Source organism: Cuculus canorus, chromosome 9 (genome assembly GCF_017976375.1).
Source record: "Cuculus canorus isolate bCucCan1 chromosome 9, bCucCan1.pri, whole genome shotgun sequence".
Taxonomy (NCBI): domain Eukaryota; kingdom Metazoa; phylum Chordata; class Aves; order Cuculiformes; family Cuculidae; genus Cuculus; species Cuculus canorus.
In genome coordinates this window covers 15477968-15497441 of record NC_071409.1, presented here as the reverse complement: position 1 = coordinate 15497441, position 19474 = coordinate 15477968, and the positions used below count along the sequence as shown (strand labels likewise).

Genomic DNA, 19474 nt, shown 5'->3' with positions numbered 1-19474 from the left:
GCAGGGCTGCCCCCATGGGAGAGGACCCAGGCTGGGGGACAGGAGGCAGGACCTATGCAGGGGTTTGGGTGCTTGGTGAGCTCTTCTGGGCAACTCTGCCTGCATTGGTGGGCACCATCCTTGTCTGCTTCAGCGTGCCAGCTTGGGAGAGCCAGACCAACCTGCAGCTCCCAGGACTGGGGCAGGAAAAGCCACCTTGCAGAGAGCATTGGCAGGCTTGCATGGGTGGAGGTTGGCTCTGGGCTATGACCAGGCTGCAGGCATCCAAAAGGTGATATCTTGGCTGCTGGGTGTTTTCCTCCCTGCTCCATCCATGCCCACAGTGCCCTCACCTCTGGCAAACTGTGCCAGGAGCCAGTTGCGGTCAGTAAACAGCTGGCTTTCTCCCAGCAGCGGAGGCAGCTGGTGCTGGGACAGTGAGGTTGATGAGACAGCACATCCTGGAGCCGGGCGCAGGTGGCGTGAGCTGGACCGCAGAGGAGCAGACGCTGCCTGCTGCCGTTCCCAGGCTGACCTCCCTACCTCCCCCACCAGCAAGGACAAAGCCACAGGGGCCCCAGAGGTCAGTGAGGGGCACAGGGGAAAGCATTGTTGCTGAGATGGGGAGAAAGAGTTGTGGTTGACAGAGATGATCCAGTGGGGCAGGGAGGGCTGATGAGTGAGGGAGTTGTGTAATGATGCTCATAGCAGGGTGGGTGCCAGGGGGCAGCTGTTCCTGAGAGGGTTTGGGTACCTGGTGGCCCAGGGTGTTCCCACCTCTAGCTGCTTGTTAGGGAGCAGGGACTGTGGTTCAGCTGTCCTCAAAGCTATGGCTGAGGCATAGATGGAGGGGGAAATTGCCTGCCCCCAGCCCCATCTGTGGCTGCGTTGCCTTGGGATGGGAGGCTGTATCGGTAGTTCCTGCCCTTTTGCCACCATTGCCATGGCGAGGGATGCCAGGGGCTCCATTTGCTCCATGCTTGAAGCTGTGAATTTGCAGCTGGGTAACATGGCTGTTGCTGCCAGCATTGGTGTAAGGCCTGTTAGATGGCTGACTCTGCTCCAGTTCCCCCTTGTCTCATCTCTCAGCACATTTATGGGCTGCTGTGACAAGACTGTGTGGCTTAGAGGTCTGTGGCCAGCCTGCAGTGGTGGCAGGTGGGCACCGTGCCTGTCCCAGCACTTGGCTGGATGTACCCAGCCTGCTTGAGAAGGATAATCCGTTGGTGAGCAAGGAGCAACGATGCAACGGAGGCTCAAGAGACTGCCATGGGCTTTACTTCCACGTTCAGCACAGCATGGCCACACCATGCTCCCCCCTTCCCCATCACCACCATATCTGGGGGACAGCAGAGTCCCACCACCCCAAGTCCTCCTCCAGCCCTGTGCTTGGCACCAGGAGCCGCTGTGCCTGCAGGGTTCTCAGTCAGGCAGGCTGGTTTGGGGGCACCAAGCCCCTGGCACCAGCAGTCCCTGCAGCAGGAGGGCTGACAGGCATCTACAGGCATCACTGTGGCAGGTACTGCTTGGGGTCCCCAGGGAAGGGCAGAGCAGGCGCCTGGTTGAAGTGAGCCATGAGGAAGATGCCAACAGTGCCGCACACGAAGAGGGAGGCCATGATGAAGAAGCAGACACGGTCAATCACCCGTCCTACCATGATCCACTCTTCGCTCTCCTGCCAGTAGCACAGGGAGGGGGGTTAGGGATGAGGGCTGCCCCCGCGCAGGTCCTGTGCTGCCCCAGCCTGGACTCACGCTGCTGAAATCGTTCTCCTCCCGCGTGGCATTGGCAATGTGGTTGCAGGCATCCACGCAGGCACGGATATCAGGTCCTGCCTCCTCCAGGCTCTGGCAGAAGTCCTGGGCACTGCCGCTCTCCAGGCCACGTCCTGTGGGCAGCAGAACCAGCACAGCAGTGAGGTGAGTGTTTGGTCTCCTGACAGATTGCCCAGCCTTGCAGGGAGGTGCTGGTGCACTGGGGCACTCACCAATCTTCTCCAGCACAGTTTTCATCAGCCCATCCCTTTCCTTTTGCTTCTCAAAGAGTAGCTCAGTCCGGGCTTTCCAGAGCATGTACTCATCAGCTTTCACCATGAGCCCCAGTGAGCTGCGTCTCCGGGAAGCTCGCGGTGGCCCTGATGCCTCCTCTGGCATGTGCATGCCCAGGTAGCGGGGCAGGAGGTGCAGGAACACCTAGGCACAGTGTCATCTGTGGGGACCTGACCGCTTCACGCTACCCAGGGCACCCCATGGGTGCAATTGGGTCCCCTTGCATCACCTAGAGCATCCCCATGGGGTGCCCTTATGCCACCAGGATGCTGCATATGTTGTCACCTGCTGCTTCCCCAAGTTTTGGAAGTGGCTTGAAGGGGTTGATGGCACATTGACCATTGGAGATATCTGGGGAATCCCTCTTTTGCCAGGACTCTCACTCATTAAGGCATGGCCACCACCCACTCTGTGAGGGGCACAGCCTTGCTCCCCAAATACTCACCCCATTCCCCATGTCTAAGGGGTAGGAGAACAATGGCAGGTACCTGGCGCACTCTCTGGGACATGGAGTGAGTGTTGGGTGTTCGGAGTGAGACATTGAGGACAATGACAGCGTTCACCACAATCACCACTGTCACCACCATGAGGAAGGTCAGGTACCTGGAGGGGGGGCACAAGGTCTTACAGAGGGCTGCTTGGTCAAAAGCCATGGGCATATGGTGCCCTCCTGGGCTGGAAATTGGAGAACACCAGTGGAGTGAGGGTACGTAGTAGCCGTGTGCCAGCCCTGCCTGGGTGAGGAGTTGTATCTGTGCCAGTGTCCTCTCTGTGGGCACAGACTGCTGCACAGCCCTCAGAGACCCATCTGGCACGGTGTGACATCAGGGCTGGCACCCCTGTCCCCATGCATCACTTACTTCCCAATGAGAGGCACAGCTTGGGAGGTCTCGGGCACCTTCTGGGCAATGAGGAAAAGGAAGACCGTCTGGGCCAGGAGGACGTTGATAGAGACAGTGCATTTCTGCCCACCCGCTGTCAAGGGTGAGGGAAGGCAGAGGTTGAAATAGGGCAGAAATGTGAGCATCGCCCTCCTTTTGTAAAGCCTCCCCACCCCAAAGCTGGACGGATCAAGTTGTCCTGTGAAGCTTTAACTGTGGGGTATGGGGAAAATCACCCTCTGCAAATAGGGTGGGGAAGAGGAGGCACAGACAGTCCCCAAACAACAAGGGGACGATAAGCCCTCCTTTGCCTGTTGCTTTGCCCTTGCACATCCCTGCGCGCCCCGGCACACACCTTTGGCAGGCAGAAAGTATACCAGCACGGCCATGGCAGAGATGAGGACGCAGGGCACGATGATGTTGATGACATAGAAGAGCGGCTTGCGCTGGATGATGAGGTAGAAGATGACCTGCTGGTACTGGATGTCATCTGGTGTGAACTGCTCCGAATTGATGATCTTCCGAGCAGGGCGGTGCTTGATGGCCCATTCGCCATTCTCTGCCGTGGGGTGTTGGAACGTGAGCCCCACCACCCCACCAGGGGCACCAGGGCTGATAGCCCCGCAGCCCAACAACAGGGAGGAAGGGGCAGGCTGTTGCTTGGTGTGGACCCCATGGGGCACCCAGAGTGGGCACAGTGCAGGGAAAGGTGATGGAGTGACTGGAGAGGGAGGTGAGCACTGTGCCAGAATGGCCAGGCAGCATCCCCCTAAAGGCTGTTGGAGGAGGCAGCTGGGGAGGCACCTTGAGCCTGTTGGGGGCTCCCGGGACATGTTATGTGTGGGGCTGGGGTCCCCCTATCTCCCAGGCACTGCAGGGGGAAGCAGAGCGTGATGCTGGGTGACACAGGGCTGTTTTTCCCTGCTGTCTGCGGGAGCAGTAGATTTTTCCCAATCAAGATCGCAGCTCAGGATGGTAATGAAAAAATAAATCTCCCTGACCGAAAAGCATTTTGTTCCTTCAATATGCAATTAAAATGTGATGGAAAACGTCATCGTTTGGCCGTGACAGCTCCTTTCCCAGCATCAATTGAGCTCCCAGGAGCGGTGCTCTCCTGGAGCGGCTGCCAGGCTGTGAGAGCACTGAGCGAGGTGAGTTAGAAAAACAAATCTCTCCGACACTCCTGCTTCCACTAATAACTTAAGTACCCGAGTAATGGCAGGAGCTGCTAATAGTCCTCACAGCCTTGCTTTTTGGCAGCTGCTGGCACAGCACCTGGCCCTGCTGGGTGCCCCCATGGCAGGATGCTCTTGTGCCACAGGGGCGGCAGTGGTGTTACCTGTGAAAGCCTCGGGGTCGATGAAGATCCACTCTATGGTCTGACCTTCCTCCACTGTCAGCAGCAGGTTGATTTCATTGGCACTGTAGGTCTGGGACCTGGGGAGGGACAAGGCAGGGAAGCACAAGCTGCCCTGCAGCAGGCTGAGTGGGCAAAAGATGCCACTGTGGCACCAGGTCACATTGGTCACTGCCAGGTCTGCTTTGGGGTGCTTGGCTTGGCCAAGGTGCCTCCTGCCACTGCTGATGGGGTGCTGGGGGACAGGTAGGTGGCACTTGTCTGCCCATGGGCTCATTTTCCCAGGACAAAGGTGGACATCCCATGCTAATCCAGTGCGTCCCAGGATGACCCGCCACGGAGCCTGCGCGTGCCCAGCTGATGCTCACTGGAAGACCATGGTGCAGTTCTGCCAGTCGAAGGGGAAATAGGTGACGTGGATGGCACAGGCACTGCGGTAGATGGCTGGGGGCAGCCAGTAGATGCTTCCGTCAGGAGACACCAGCACATTGGCGTAGAGGGTGATTTCAAATGTGCCATCAATGCTGGGAGGAAAAAAGGGTGAGCTCAGCTCCAAACCATGCCCGGGGGCAGCTGCCACCCCCTGTGCAGGGATGTGTCCCCATTGCACTGCCACCTACTTGTTTTCCAGGACTATGTCAGGCAGCCAAACCATGGTGGAGGGCACCCGCAGCTGCTGGATGTCGTCGTATTTCTCAGGGTCCCACTGCAGGCGATAGTCGGACCATTGCTGGTGGAAGACGAGAAAAGGGCAGGGGTCATGGTGCTCCCCGAGGCGGGGGAACTTGTGAGCTGCCTGTCCCACGCTGCTCCCAAAAGGGGCTCAGCTGGGGACACCCACAAAAGGTGCAGGTTACAGTGCCAGCCCTCCATGGGGTGCCACCCTGAGATGCAAAGATGGCCTGAGGGGGTCCTGCCTAGAGGTGAGAGGTCTCACCATCTCGATCCAGACGTTGGTGGTGAGGGTTTCCTCCCGCTCGTTCTGGCAAGGAAGGAAGAGGGGAGAGGGCTTCAGTGCCCTGCCTGCCCCTGCCCACAGCCCCGTGTGTGAGAGCAAATCCCACCCTGCTGCGGGGACCAGGGTGGGTGTCTCTCACCAGGGAGATGAGGTTGGTGAGAGTGAGCTTGAGGGTAACATCGATGATCTGATCCTTGTCCCGGGCCGGACGCAGGTTGCGGTTGTAGTTGCTCATGAGGTCCTGGAACAGCTTCTCCTCCTGGTTCCTGCCGCCCACACCTGGGGAGGGCACGGGCTATAGGGGCACCCCGGGGTGGGGACAGTGGGGCCACTGATGCCCCTGGGACCTGCTGGCATGGGAAGGGGGGCACGGGGTGTGCGTGGGGAGAGGATGCCCACACACGTGTTACTGGGGGTATCAGTGTCGCAGCGTGCAAGCTCGGGGGGGGGGGTGGGGGGGGAATATGTGGGGGGTGGCAGGGTGTCCCCTCATGCCTCCCCCTGGGGTGGGTATCCCTTACCTGCCAGTGTGCAGAGAGCAAGGAGGAGGCCGTGGCAACGCATGGTAGTGGGGCAGGGGCTGGGGCTCCGCTCGGCCGCTTGCGCAGCGATGTTCTGGCTCTGATGCCTAGTGGGAAAGGACAGCTGTCCCCTGCCGCTATCAGCTGTTCCAAACAGCCAGGGGGGCTGGGAAGGGACGGGTGACCACCCACATTCCTCTCCTGGCAGGGTGATGCCAGCTTACTCCTATCACATTTTGTGCTGGGGGGTTAGAATTGGGTCTGGAGGCAAAATGCCCTCTGTGCCTCAGTTTCCCCATGTTCCTCTGCAGAAGGCTGCATCTCCTCACAGTAGAAGCCCAGGCCCTTTTCAGGCTATGGAAAATGGGTGCCCTGTTCCTCCCCTTGGCCGTGCCTGGCTGCCCCCAGGGTGCAGTGTGGGGAAGGGACAGGCATGTCCCACAGGGTCACCCTGAGGAGCAATGCCTGGCTTTGGGGTCTGAATCCTGCCAGACCCTGCATAAGGGGGCTTGGGGGGACGAGATTCCTGGCTCAGCAGAGAGGATGTGACAGCTGTCCTAGACCACTGCTGGTGAGGGACGTCAGCCCTCTGAAACCGGAGCCCTGGTATCCCACTGCTGAGCCAGAGAAGGAGATAGCTCCTTGGTCGCCAGTTGGACATTGTGGGGTGGAGTATGCTGGGGGGGACACATAGATCTGGCTGGAGGGTCATGGGTACAGGGGATGACATGGGCATGGATGGCATCTCTGCCCCCTGCAGTGGGTCCATAGGGGATGGTGCCACCCCCTTCCCTAGCCCATCCTGTCCCCAGTGCTCAGTCCAGCAGAGGCAGCAGGGCTGGTAACACCATGCTTCTTTGGGAAACACCCCTTCCAGCCACAGGACACCCAGCAGCACCCATTCCCATTCTCTGTGTGGGCATCATCCTCCCTGGCACATACACACAGCACTCAAGCTGGGGAAACTGAAAGCAGACACCAGCTCAAGAACTTCATCGTGAGAAGCACCCAGGTTTATTTTCCCAAGCCATGTCGAGTGAGCAGGGAGGAGCAGGAAGCTGGCACATGCACACAACCAGCCCAGCCCAGCCCTGGACCCTAGATGAAGCGCTTGTTCTCTTCCTGGTAGTCATAGAGGTCTCCAGCGAAGGGCAGTGGTGGTGGATGGTTGTAGATGCCCATGAGGAAGATCCACAGGGTAGCCACCACCAGTGTGGGGGTGACGAGAAAGAGGCAGAGGCGGTCCAGTGTTCGGGCCACGTGGTTCCAGTTGTCCTTCCCCTAGGAAGGAAGCCAGGAACCGAACAGTGGGAGGCACAGCGAGCACAGGGTGGTCACTCTGCTCTTCCCTGTCTCCATAGACCCCACCTCATTGTAACTGTTTTTCTCCCGCATGTGCTTGACAATGAAGTTGGCGTCATCGACGATGGGTTTCATGTGCTCGTAGAGCTGTTCCTCACCTGCATCTGTGCCCGGTGGTGCCAAACCTGAAGGTGAGAAGAACGGTGAGATGGGTTTACCCCCAGAGACCCCTGCTCCACCATCCTTCCCCGTGTCCCTGTGGAAGGGTCATGGCTCACGGGCGGTGACTCGGCTGGCCAGCCCATGCCGCTCTGACTGCTTCTCGAACATGAGCTCGCTCCGGGACTTGATGCTGAAGTACTCTTCTGCCTTGGCAATGTAGCCGGCCGAGCTGCAGCGTCGGATGCATGGGGCACTCACCGGGCCCTCAGCTGGCTGCGACATACCCAGCAGGCGGGGCAAGCTCTCCAGGAAAACCTGGAGCATAGGAGGGGTTGTCAAGTCCTTTGGACACCTCCCAGGTGCAAAGCCACCTTATCCCCACCTTCTGCCCCCAACCTGGGTGTGCAACCCCTTGGAACAGCAGAGATGGGACACCCCAATGTGAGGCCAAGCCTTTGCTGTCCCATGCCTTCCATGGGTACGGTGCTGCCCCTGTACCAAACAGGTCACCTGCCATAGCCCAGCATCCTGCTCACCTCTTTGACCCAGTCAGACATGACATGAGTGCTGGGGGTACGGAAATGGAAGTTGAGGACGACAACGCAGATCACCACCACAGCTGTCACCAGCAGCATGATGAATAGCAGGTACCTGTGGGGGCCACAGACCTGGGGCTGGCACTGCTTCGAGGGCTGGGCACAGGCAGAACTGCCCTGTGGCACCCAGGGACCCCACAATGTCCCTCCTGCGCCTGGTGGTGTCCAGGACGTACTTGCCAATGAGCGGGATGGCATGGGAGGTGGCAGGCAGGCGCTGGGAGATGAGCAGGAGGAAAACGGACTGGGCAAGGAGCACTGAGATCACCAGAGTCATCTTCTCACCACCTGGAGAGCAGGTGACCTTGGGGCATCCCTGTCCCAGCTCTCCCTCCCAGTGTCCCATTGTACAAGCGCCTCATGTAGAGTTTTCTGTTATGGGTCTATCCCAGGTTCACACACGAGGTGTGCTGTGCCCAAGTGTTGCCCTGCCAGGGTGCCTAGCTGGGATGATGGTGTCCTGTGTGGGAGTGTCCCAGTACCAGGACGTCCCCCTGCTGAGCATTGGGATGTCCCCATATACCAGGACCTGGTGCAGGTGTGGACAATGGAGGTGTCCCCATGGCTGGCACAGGTGCCACAGTGCTCACTTACTGTCAGCGGGCAGGTAGAAGACAAGGATGGCCATGAAGGCAATGAGGATACAGGGTGTGACGATGTTGATGACGTAGAAGAGCGGCTTGCGCTTGATGATGAGGTAGAAGGTGATGTCCTGGTGCTCGCTTGTGTCAAGGGGCTTATCGAGATAGACGTTCTTGCGGGCTGGGCGGTGGATGATTTCCCATTCCCCATTCTCTGCCGGAGCACATGGGACAGTGCATGGCCTGGAGGATCCCCACTATGCCCATCCTCACCAGCCTCACCAGCACCTGGTCTCCCCATCTTGGGTCTGGGTAGCTCCAAGCCTTATGGGATGGGTGCTGGGGTGCCAGAGCCCCAAGTAGTCAAGTATTTCCATGATACCCTAATGCCAGGGTGCATCTGAGCCCCATACAGGTTGTTCTGCTGCCACAGAACACGTCAGAGAGCACAAGCATTACCTGTGAAGCCTTCAGGGTCAATGATGATCCACTCCACTGGGTAATCTTTGCCCACCTCTGGGTCATTCTCTTTCTTCAAGTGCATGTTGATCTCCAGGGCGCTGTATGCCAATGAGCTGACCCGCAACCAGATAGGACAGGTGATAAGGGGCTGTGCCTGCTGTTTTGTACCCACCCACCCTGACCTCCAGCAAGATGGACTTGGGCCACTAAGTCACCTGCAAAACCCCACCTTGCTGTGCCCCAGCAGCAAGGGAAGGTACTGGCAGCAGTGGGTATTGTAGGGGGCCAGGATGCCCCACCCTGCTGCCTGCCCCTGCCAGCCCCCCAGCACCTGAACTTGAGGGTGCAGTTCTGCCAGTCGAAGGGGAAGAAGTCAACGTTGACAGGACAGGCACTGCGGAAGATGGCGGGTGGTAGCCAGGAGACATAGCCCGTGTTTTGGACAAGGACGTTGCAGTAGTAGGCGACCTCGAAGAGCCCATCATTGCTGTTTCAAGAGAGAGCCGTGGTGATGGAGAGGGCAACGAGGGGCAGATGAGTGGCCCTGGGTACAGCTCAAGGGGTTTAGAAGGAAAAACTGAGACGCGGCTCACTTGTTCTCCAGGACTATCTCAGGGAGCCACACCATGTCTGATGGCAGGCGGAGCACCTCAATGTCCCCAAACTCAGACTTGTTCCACTGCAGGCGGTAATCGGTCCAGGCCTAGAGTCGAGGAACCCCAGGTCACCACCTCACCACACTTGGCCACTTTATTGCCTGTGCCTTGGAGCACAACTGACACTATGATGCCTGTTGCTACTCACATGCTCAAGCCATACATTGGTGGTGAGCGTCTCGTCCACCTCTTTCTACAACAACAGTGTGGGAGAGAGATGTTATGGCCATGCCCAGCAGCCAGCCCTCCTAGCCCAGGACCCCAGCCCTCTCCAGCTGGGATTCAGGGCAGCTCTCCGTACACAGCTAGCCCTGGAGGTGAAGCATGGCTGGTGGCATCCCACAGTGGGCACTGCCCGATAGGACTTACCAATGAGATGAGGTTGGAGAGGGTGAGGGCCAAGTAGACATCCACAACCTCGTCGTTGGAGATGACAGGGCGCACATCCTTGTCATAGCCACCCTCCTCAAAGAGGTAGTTGATGAGCCTCTCCTCCTGGTTCATGCAGAGCCCGCCTGGGAGTTGTGGGGTCAGGTAAACCAGGGGAAGCAGAGGGAGATTACTGGGCCCAGTGCCACCCCGCAGGGACACTTGCACCTTGAGGGCAGGGCGGTGTAAGGATGGAGTGGACAGGAGCAGGCCAGGACGCTGTATGTCTGGGCTGCACAGAGGCACGAACAAAGGACAGGCAGGAATGACAGATGTAGGGGCACATGAGCACAAATGGGCATGGGACAAGGACATGGGCACGGACAGAGAGGGACGCACAGATACAGACCCAGCACACGCAGGGACAGGCAGACATGAGACAGTTGGGTACAGACATGGTGGCACTGTGCAGATAGGTGGGTGCACTCACAAAGGCACACAGGGACACGGACCCAGTGCATACAGACAGTGACACTGTGCATAGACAGACAGACACACGGCCTGGGCAGGGACATGGCTCTGGGTGGTACAACCAGGACAGAGGTGCAAGGGATGCTCAGTGGTGAGACTCTGACAGGAAATACCCAAAATACAGCCCTGGAGACATTTGTGTCCAGCTTGGACCCTGTCACTATTGCTCCCCGTTGACCCCATGGAGGAGGCCCAGGACCCTCCCCAGCAATGGGGCAGCCCCATGCCCAAGACCCCAGGACCCCACTCACCCGACATCACCAGTGCCCCGAGCAGGGACAGCCACCCTGGCAGATCCCCCATGCGGTGCCTGTGGTGCCCTCGTGCCGTGCCAGGTCCTGGCTGTCTCCCTGCCTGGCCTGGCCGAGCGGACATCCGGCCGCTGGCCGGACAGGGAGATGGATGGTGCCAGGTGCTGAGGGGGAAGGGTGCCTGCACCAGATACCAGCTCCCACCCTCTCTTCCGGCACTCCTGCACCCGGAGGGGGGGAGACAGGCAGGCACAGCTGACCTCGCCAGCCCCACAGGTATCAGCCCATCACCCTGCGCCTGGGCACCCCAGCATGGGCAGTGCTGGGCACTGGGAGGAGCGGTCCTTTCCCCACTGCTCAACAGCCCCAGCGATGCTGCTCAGGGACGGCCAGCTCCACACAAGCAGGAGGGATTGGAACTCACCGATGCCCAAGCACAGCAGTGGCACCACTCCAGCACTTGCCCTTGGCCCAGGGCACACTTGGCTCCTGCCCCAGCAGGACGTTTAGTGTAGGTGCCTTGTGGGGTGGCACCAGGCGTGGGTACCGGTGCTATGGGTGCTGCGGTGGGCAGAAGAGGTGTCTGACCACTGGGGCAGGGGGCGGGAGAGCCTGTGCCAGGCTGGGCGCAGCACTGATGCCAGGGGAAGGAACCAGCATGTGGGCATAGCTTTAGGATGGGAAGGTGGATCCAATGGGATATGCCGCATGGGAATTCCTGCCCCCCCCCCCCCCGGCACCCGCCTTGCCAGCACAGCACCCACTTCACACTTGCCAGCTACAGGAAAATAGAGCCCTTCTTTATTGAAAAATAAACCTTTCTCTGTACAAATAAATAACAGCCCAGGTGCCTCTTGGGAAAATAGGGTGGGAGTGGGCTTGACAAGGTGAGGCCTTCAGGAGAGAAGAGGACTATGATCCCCAGCTGAGATGCTCCAGGTGCTCCCTGGCGCCCTATTGCCCTGGGATGGTCAGGCAGTGCTGGTGAGAAGAGGGAAAACGAGGCACAATGGGGGACAAAAAGGTGGCAGAGCCTGAGCTGGGGAGAGAGCTCTGTTCGAAGGACACGAGACTCCTGCCCTGTCCCCATTCTGGCATAGTGCCCCAGGGCATTGTGGGCACCGTTAGGTTTTCAGTGCCTCAAGTGCCAGCGCAACGAGGCCAGGCATGCTGCGAGCCAGCGAGTCGCTCTCCAGCCCCACGAGGCCAGTGAAGGCTGTGGGGCGGCCCCCCACTGTGGCCCGCACCTGCGCCCGGTACAGCCCCTTGGCATTTTTGGAGCCCAAGTCCACCAGGATCTGCAGGGAAAAGACAACACTGTGAGTCCCAGGTGAGCCAAGGACACAATGGGATAGTGATGGGTTAGGGTGTTGGCACTGCCTGGCTACCAGGATAGGGGGTTTGGAGTAGCTGGATGGGGCACTTACCTCCTGGAAGGTCATGGCCAGGTTGGACTCGGGCACCCGCAGCACCCAGGCGTACAGCTCCCGCACCACACTCACCCGCATCACCGACTCGTTGAGGCTGGGACAGGCTGCAGCCCCCGGAGTGGGTAGGAGAGAGATGGGGGGAGACATCAGGGGTGAATTGTGGGGGCCCCATGTTGCTGCTTCCCACCCTAGGAGGAGCACCCATGCTTTGGGACCCTGGGAGAATAGGGGCAGAGGGACCCTGTGGAGAGGGGTGTGGCCAAGGGCTGTCCAACCGGCATGGGATAACCAGCCCTGGGACCAGGTGTGAAGCCAAGGCTGGGCTTGCACCATACCCATGGTGGCACATGGCAACCGCAGTGGCTGGGGGCTGCTGGACACTTACCTTTGCTTGTGCCTCTCTCCTCCTCCTCCTCCACCCCCGGCATCTCTGTGGGCACCAGCTCACGTTTCTCCCTCAATGCAGACTCTGCCACTGAGAAAAGTATGAAAAACCTGGTGGGGATGTGGCCAGTGGGTACTGCCCAAGCATGAAGCCAGCCAGCAGATGGACACTGCTGCCCCGTCAGCTCCAGTTATCCAGCTCCCAGGACTCACAGCTTGCTGAAAGGTTCCCTGACAGCTCTCCAGGTGCCCGTTGTGATTCCATGGCTTCAAGAGGGATGCTGAGGTCCAGCTCTGCCCGCAGCTGGGTGAGGAAGGCTCGTCCTTGTCCCACTAGTTCTTCCACCACCTCCTTACCCTGCGGAAGAGAAGGGGGTAGGGGGACACAGGGTGGGCAGTGGGGCATCCACAGGGCACCCATGGCCATAGCACAGTGGCAGAGCACAAGGCATGGCTGGGCTGGTGTCAGATGGGGCTTTGGGTACACATGATGTCTTTATGGCTGTGTTGGGTCACATCCTAAGCTGTGGGGTTGGACCTATGGCTGGCACTGCACTGGTTGAACTGTGAGCACTGGTTTCATCTGGGGAGGGTGAGATAACCCCTCTGTGGTGGCAGAGTGGAGATGCCACCTTCATGGCTACGCAGGGGATGATGGGCCCAAAGGACTTCAGAAGGGGAAACAGGGGAACCGCTTGGCTTTTGTCCCTGCTGGCACTGTCACCAGAGGCAAAGGGGCTCTCCCCAGCCCATCCCTACCCAGATACCTGCAAGAAGAGCCATGTTTCCCCAGGGAGCTGCCCTCTGTCAGGGGTGGGTGCTGGGGGGCTGCCCTCCATCATGGTCCTCAGTGCCTCCACCCAGTCCTGCAGGTGGGGCCCCATGGTCCTGAAGAGCCCTGAAAAAGGGGGTGGCTGGCTGGCCCCCTGCCTGCAAGCACAGTGGGACGAGATCAGTCAGGCACCCGCTGGCACCCATGCCCTAGGCAGTGCCTGCCCCTGCCCTGTGCATCCCTGGTGGGACCCAGAGGGACCTGGGCACCCCAGGGGCCACGTCCACCTCTCTCCAGGTGTGCCCTGGCTGCAGAAGAGTGGGACTCCAATGCTTTAGGCTGACCCCAAAAAGCCATGTCACTGTCAACAGGCAACTTGTCTCCAAATATTTAGCCTCCTGTGCCCTGTGGCCCATCATGCCTTACCTGTTGGGGTGTCTCTGGGGTCCCTTTGCCATGGGGCTGGGTTGGCCTTCTGCCACAGCAGGGCCTGTGGGGGCAATAAGGGCACAGGAGGGATGAGGGGTAGGGGAGCCCCGTGGGGATGCCAGGTCAAGCTGCTGGTGCCCCAGCCACCGATACAGGGGGATGGGTGCAACAAACAGGCACGGGGTGGCCCAGCCAGGAGGGTACCTGGAGCATCCCTGCGGACACGAGGTGGGAAGAGATGCCCATAGATCTTGCCTAGGAGCTGGGGCAGGGCACGGGTGAGGAAAGAGAAGTCGAACTGGTTTCGGATGAAGTCCCCAGCCTGGCGCAGGAGATTCAACAAGGTCTGGGCGTAAGCGTGCAGCTCTGCAGGTGCGGCAGGAAAGCCTTGGGTCCCAGCACCATACTGGACCCACAACACCAGAAACAGGGTCCTTCCGTGTGCCCTCACCCCAGCATGACCCCCTGGCTCACCGCATCGTCTTGTCCTGGCACGGCAGGTCTCCTCGGCCAGGCGGGCGCAGGCAGCCTGGCCCTGGCAGGACCCGGTGTAGAAGGCGCAGAGGCGGGTGCGCTCAGATGGCTGCTGCTCATGGGGCAACTGGGCCAATGCCAGCAGGTCAAAGCAGCTCGGTTCCCGACTGCCGGGGGCAGCTGCAAGGGCACCAGGTCTGCCATGAGGTGCTGAGCTTTCCCCTGGGGCAATGTATCCCTGCAGCATCCTGGCACCCACAGCTACCCACCCCGGCATGGACAATAGCACTCACGGTCCATCTGGAGTTTGAGCCAGTCTGCGAAGGCAGCTACACGGGTGTAGACACCTGGTTTGCCTCTTTCACCACAGCCGTCTCCCCATGAGGTGATCCCGTAGAGGATGAAGCGGTGAGAGGAGGGATCCTGGCATGCCAGTGGCCCCCCCGAGTCACCCTGGAGGGGGATGCCTATGCTTTAGTTGGAGGTGGGACGTGGCCACGCTAATGGGCTGCAGCGCATACCCAGCGTGGCTTGCCATGAGAGGATTTTGAGTTTCGGGTTTGGCAAACCCTCAACCCCAGGTGTTACCTGGCAGGAGTCAATGCCCCCAGACAAGTAGCCGGCACAGAACATGGTGCTGGTGAGCAGGTCCCTGCCCAGGGCGCCCCGGCATGTCTCCTGACTGAGCAGGGGCACCCGCGCCTCCATCACCACGTCAGCCGCCGGCCCCTCTGCTGGGCAAGGCACCTGTTACAGGGTTCCCCGTGTCAAGGTACCCCCCTCCCCCTCTTTTGCACTCCCTGTCCTAGCTTGGTGCATCAGCACTGGGCACCAGAGGGGGCACCAAGGAGGATGCTCCATAGACCCCATGGGACTCAGGGTGACACCTACCTTCGTAGAGTGACCCCCAGCCTGCAATGTAGCAGGTGGTGCCAGGGCTGGGCTCCACAGGGCCACCGGGCAGGCATATGGGGCTGATGGTGGGGGACGGGGCCAGTGGCACTGCCAGCTCCAGCAGCGCCAGGTCCCCATGAAATGTCTTGGAATTAAACTGGAAGGAGAATAAGGGTGTGTGTAATGTCAATGGGAGTCCAAGAGCATGTGGCAGGAAGCTGGGGTGTGCCCACTTCCACTGACCTTGGGATGAGGCAGGATGCGCCGGACGGGCACTGCCCGCTCGCCTGTGTCCAGCTTGCCCAGCTCATGGTCACCCACCACCACTGTCCAAGCCAGCTCGTTCCTGTTCCTGGTGGGGTGAGAGGCAACAAGTTAGGGGCAGACAGGAATGTCACTCCACACCCTCCTCAGCAGGGACAGCATCCCTACATTACCGTGCCCCCCACCGTACCCAGTGAAGCAGTGGGCTGCGGTGAGGACCCAGGAGTGCCCCACCAGCACCCCTCCACACATCAGCTCCCCGTGGAGCCGCACCGACACCAGCCATGGCCAGGCCCCCCGCGGGGCCACACTGCCGCCTGTGATCCGTCCTCGGGGGGCTGTGGCGTTGGCCTGGGGACCCCCACGATGCCCACAGCTCCCTGGGGGACAAAGCTGGGGTCAGAGGGGGGGTCCTGCAGACCTGCTGCCAGGACGCCCCCTCTCCCGAGTGGGCACCGGATGGCTGTGGAGGGTGGAGGGGGCGGCGGGCGGCCCCCAGGGGGGTCAGGCAGCACCGGGAGCGCTGTCAAGCCTCATCGTGCTCATGGAGGCAAGCGGGCGGCGGGCTGGGGGCACCCCGCGGCCCAGCAGCTGCCGACGCTAACCTCTGCCCCCCAGCCCAGCAGGCAGCCGGGGGGCTGGGGGCATCCGCCAGTGTGGTGGGGTGTGACGTGGGCACCACAAGGCTGCCTCAGCTCACCTGGCATCGCCGCCTCCACTGGTGCATCAGGGCCCACAGCTGCCACCCCTGTAGGGACAGGCTGTCATGGCATGTGGGGACAACCCCCTTTCCCCCCCTCCCCAATTCACCACCAGTGTCCTTGCTGTCCCCAGTTCCCCCACAGTTGTTCTCAGTGTTCCCAGATCCCTATCACCCTGAACAAGTACCCCTGTCCCACCACAGCAGTGCTTGTCACCCCCGTGACTCAATGTCCTCAATCTCTTTGCCACCCTCCTTGCTTCATTACCCCACACTTCCCTCTCCCACCTCAGATTCTCCATCACCCCTCAATGTACAGTTCCCTCAGTCTGCTCCATTGGTCCTAACACCTCCATGCCTCCAATCTCCACATCTTGCCCTAGATCCCTCCACCACCTCCAGTTTTCCCATTCCATCAGAGGTCACTTCACCATATCCCCACCTCCTGTCTCCCCATCCCACCCCAGCACCCCCTGTCACCCTCAGTGCCCCACATCCCCTCCAGGCAATCCCAGGGGTTCCTTGGGAATGCCCCATTTGTTATTGTAGGGTCTCCTCTCTTTGGGAGAAGCCAGGGGCAATGCGAGTGCCCACTCACGGCACTCCTGGAGGCGATGGCGGCAGAGCCGGGCGCTGAGCAGGGTGCAGGCATGCTTTGACCCCTCAGGTGGGCACAGGTGCTGGTAGAGGGCACAAGCCTGGCTCAGTGCCCAGTTGCGCTGGGGCAGCTCGGGCAGTGCCTGGGCATCCAGCAGGTCTTGGCAGCTAGGGAGCACGGTGCGGGGCATGGCTGGTGCTGCAAGGACAGCAGGACACTAGACATCCTCATACCTCCTGCCCACGTCTGCCTCAGGCCCCCCTTCCCCTCAGGGAAGGGTGCATGATGGGGCTGTGGTATTGGCATGTTTTGGCAGGGTGGTGTTGACATATGTTTTGGGGGGATCTCTGGAAGGAGACAAGGGACTGGATGTTGTTTTGAATAGGACTCCAGGTGATGGCCAAATCTAGAGAGGATGGGGAACTGCTTGGATAGGGTCTCTGGATGATGTTTTGGTAGGGTGGTTAGGGATATGTTTGGGAGTCTGGGCACTGCTTCAGTAAAGCCTGTAGGGGGTATACAGTTTACATAGGGTTTTGGGGTGTCATTTTGGTGGGATTTCTAGGGGGTAGGGACCCAAATCATTATTTGTGTAGGGTCTATAGTCATAGGTCCATTTAGGGTCCCTGGGCATGGGGTGCTCTTTGGATAGGGACACCAGGTGGTATTCGGAGGGGGACCATGGGCTCTGTTTGGGTAGGGTCTCCTGGGGATGGGGCCATGGGGACCGGGGGACCATGACTTACGTGGGCAGTGGCGGGTGAGGTTGGCGCAGGGGTGGAAGAGGCAGGGGGCACAGAGACCACAGGCACGCCGCTGCTGCTGATGCTCAGCCAGAGCCCGCTCCAGAGCCAGCAGCGCACTCCTCAGTGCTGCTTCCAGCACCAGTGTCCCCCGGCTTGACAGCGCTGCCAGACACATGCAGGGTGCTCATGCCCTTCACAGCCCCCCTCAGTGGGCTGCCCCCAGCCCACCCAACACCCATGCCCATCTGGCTCCATGATGGCAGTCATGCTGGGCACAGCCTGTCACTTGTTGGCACTGCCTAAGGTGACAGGCACGACTGTTGGGGATGGAACGCAGGCTCGTAGCATGGGGAGGACGCTTGGCTGGGCCAGTGTGTGCTCGCTGCACATGGAGACCCTGTGAGCACAGATGTGTGCAAACGCATGCATGCAGCAGGGTGTGAGCTCAGCCCATGCCCATGGATGCTGGTGTGCATGCACCTCTGTGCCCCTACCATGCGTGCCTGTACCTGCATGTCCCTGCATGTGCCGATGTGCATGCACTCCTGTGTGTGCCCTGTCTATGTATCTCCGTGCGTGCTTGTACTCCTGCCCACCTTTACCCACCCACAGCTGTCCTCCTGCCGGCCACGCCTTGCCAGAGGGTCCCCAGGGGCTGGCACAGGTACTTGGGCAGGAGGGCAAAGTTGCAGCCGCAGGACACGAACCACCTCGCTCCCTGCAACCCTGATGTCCCTGAGAGCCACAGGCAGCATTTGCCACCCAGTCCAGGTAGTGCAGGCATGGGGCTCTTTGTCAGGGACCGGGGCATCCTGGTCACACTTCCTTCCCTTCCTGAGAGTGAGACCAGGAGTCCTGGCTCCTACAGCCACCCCATCCACAGCCAAACCCGCCCGTAAAGATGCCCCCATCCCCGTGCCCCACTGACCTTGCAGGATGCTGGCCGGCATGGGGTAGAGCCCTTGGCCCAGAGGGGCCCCCCCTGCCACCTGCAGCAGCGGCAGCAGCACGGAGGGGACCAGGCAGACCCCGAGCAGAACGCCCGGCATCCTATTCCCTCCTCGCTCCATCCTCGGACGGGCAAAGAGGGGCAGAAGAGGGGAGCCCCTGAAATACCCGAGGCGGCCGAGGAGGGATGGATATATACGGTGCCCCCCGGGCGGTGGGAGGAGAGAGGGGCCGGGGGAGCACAAACAGGCGAGTTCATTAATGTCGCGCCAAGATGCCAGCTCGGGGCGGGGGGCGCGGGGGGGGGCGCGCCCGGGGCTTCAATGCCGCCTTTGTTCGACGGGGCCTCCGGGCGGGCAGCATCAGACGGGCGCTGCGCTTCGGCGCTGCCCGCGGCCCTTGATCATTTTCACGCCAAGCCGCGGCCGCGCCACCCTCCCTCCTGCGGGGTCCGGGCGGGGGGCGGCCCGGGGGGGCGGCTGCGGGCGGCTGGGAACGCACCGGCTGCCGCGGGGCGCGGGGGGCCCCGGCCGGGCGTGGGAGACCCGCCAGCGGCTTCAAAGGAGGGCGGCGGGCTGGGAGCGGCCGGGCGGGCATTGGGGGGGGGGGGGGGGGGGGGGGGGGGGGGGGGGAACAACACACACGTGGGGTGGGGGATCCCTCTCTCTGTGCCAGCCTCGGATGGATGGGACACCCTGGAAGGGGGGGCACCGCACCCCAGGGACGAGTACCCACTGCCCCCGGGACACCCCCGGATGTGGGGGGCAGTTTTGTCCACAGAGACGGGGTGCCGCACTCACACGCTGAGCTGGAGGTGTCCCTCCGGTGTCTACAGTTTGGTTTGTCATTGTCCCTACGTTGTCCCGTCCAGAGGGTGTCTGTGCCTCTACTTCTGTCGCTGTTAGGGCGCAGCAGGTCCATGTCCAGACCTCTGTCCCTGTTAGGGTGCAGAGGGTGCCTATATCCCCATGCCCACCTGTGTGCCTGTGCCCCAATCTCTGTCCATATTAGGGAGCGGGAATGCCCACATCCCCATATCCATCCAGGAGGTGCCCATGACTGCATTTCTGTCCCTGTTAGGGTGCAGCAGGTCCATGTCCAGTCCTCTGTCCCTGTAGGGGTGCAGGGGATGCCCACATCCCCACACCCATCTGCAGCATGCCTGTGCCCCCATCTCTGTC

At 60.7% G+C, this 19474-nt stretch overlaps 3 protein-coding genes across 6 annotated transcripts; all 3 read right to left on the bottom strand.

The window, feature by feature from the left end:
• Positions 1-1259: 1259 nt before the first annotated feature.
• CHRNG (cholinergic receptor nicotinic gamma subunit) lies at positions 1260-5860 on the bottom strand. Of its 3 annotated transcripts, XM_009559239.2 has the most exons (12): positions 5745-5860; positions 5363-5502; positions 5203-5247; positions 4886-4995; positions 4634-4789; positions 4248-4345; positions 3264-3467; positions 2888-3002; positions 2516-2630; positions 1967-2171; positions 1734-1867; positions 1260-1654 (listed from the first exon to the last, which is right to left on the bottom strand). In XM_009559239.2, exons 1-12 carry the CDS (start codon positions 5785-5787, stop codon positions 1487-1489), a joined length of 1533 nt encoding a protein of 510 aa, XP_009557534.1. In that variant the 5' UTR covers positions 5788-5860; the 3' UTR covers positions 1260-1486. The 3 variants fall into 3 exon arrangements, with proteins under 3 accessions (XP_009557534.1, XP_053930567.1, XP_053930568.1); XM_054074592.1 differs by lacking the exon at positions 5203-5247; XM_054074593.1 differs by lacking the exons at positions 5203-5247; positions 5363-5502 and having other exon boundaries at positions 5745-5802.
• A 920-nt stretch (positions 5861-6780) lies between these two features.
• Positions 6781-11073, bottom strand: CHRND (cholinergic receptor nicotinic delta subunit). Its single transcript, XM_009559238.2, has 12 exons — positions 10655-11073; positions 9873-10018; positions 9652-9696; positions 9441-9550; positions 9179-9334; positions 8845-8960; positions 8399-8599; positions 7981-8092; positions 7745-7859; positions 7325-7523; positions 7113-7231; positions 6781-7025 (listed from the first exon to the last, which is right to left on the bottom strand). The coding sequence occupies exons 1-12, from the start codon at positions 10776-10778 to the stop codon at positions 6843-6845; spliced, it is 1626 nt and encodes a 541-aa protein (XP_009557533.2). The 5' UTR covers positions 10779-11073; the 3' UTR covers positions 6781-6842.
• A 386-nt stretch (positions 11074-11459) lies between these two features.
• Positions 11460-18449, bottom strand: PRSS56 (serine protease 56). 2 transcript variants are annotated; one of them, XM_054074539.1, is made up of 17 exons: positions 18274-18449; positions 17346-17507; positions 16600-16797; positions 16002-16049; positions 15492-15681; positions 15281-15389; positions 15035-15194; positions 14732-14874; positions 14437-14596; positions 14144-14323; positions 13874-14035; positions 13667-13730; positions 13236-13398; positions 12682-12826; positions 12470-12559; positions 12082-12188; positions 11460-11952 (listed from the first exon to the last, which is right to left on the bottom strand). In XM_054074539.1, the coding sequence occupies exons 1-17, from the start codon at positions 18413-18415 to the stop codon at positions 11779-11781; spliced, it is 2397 nt and encodes a 798-aa protein (XP_053930514.1). In that variant the 5' UTR covers positions 18416-18449; the 3' UTR covers positions 11460-11778. The 2 variants fall into 2 exon arrangements, with proteins under 2 accessions (XP_053930514.1, XP_053930516.1); XM_054074541.1 differs by lacking the exon at positions 15492-15681 and having other exon boundaries at positions 14732-14890.
• Between the last annotated feature and the right edge of the window lie 1025 nt (positions 18450-19474).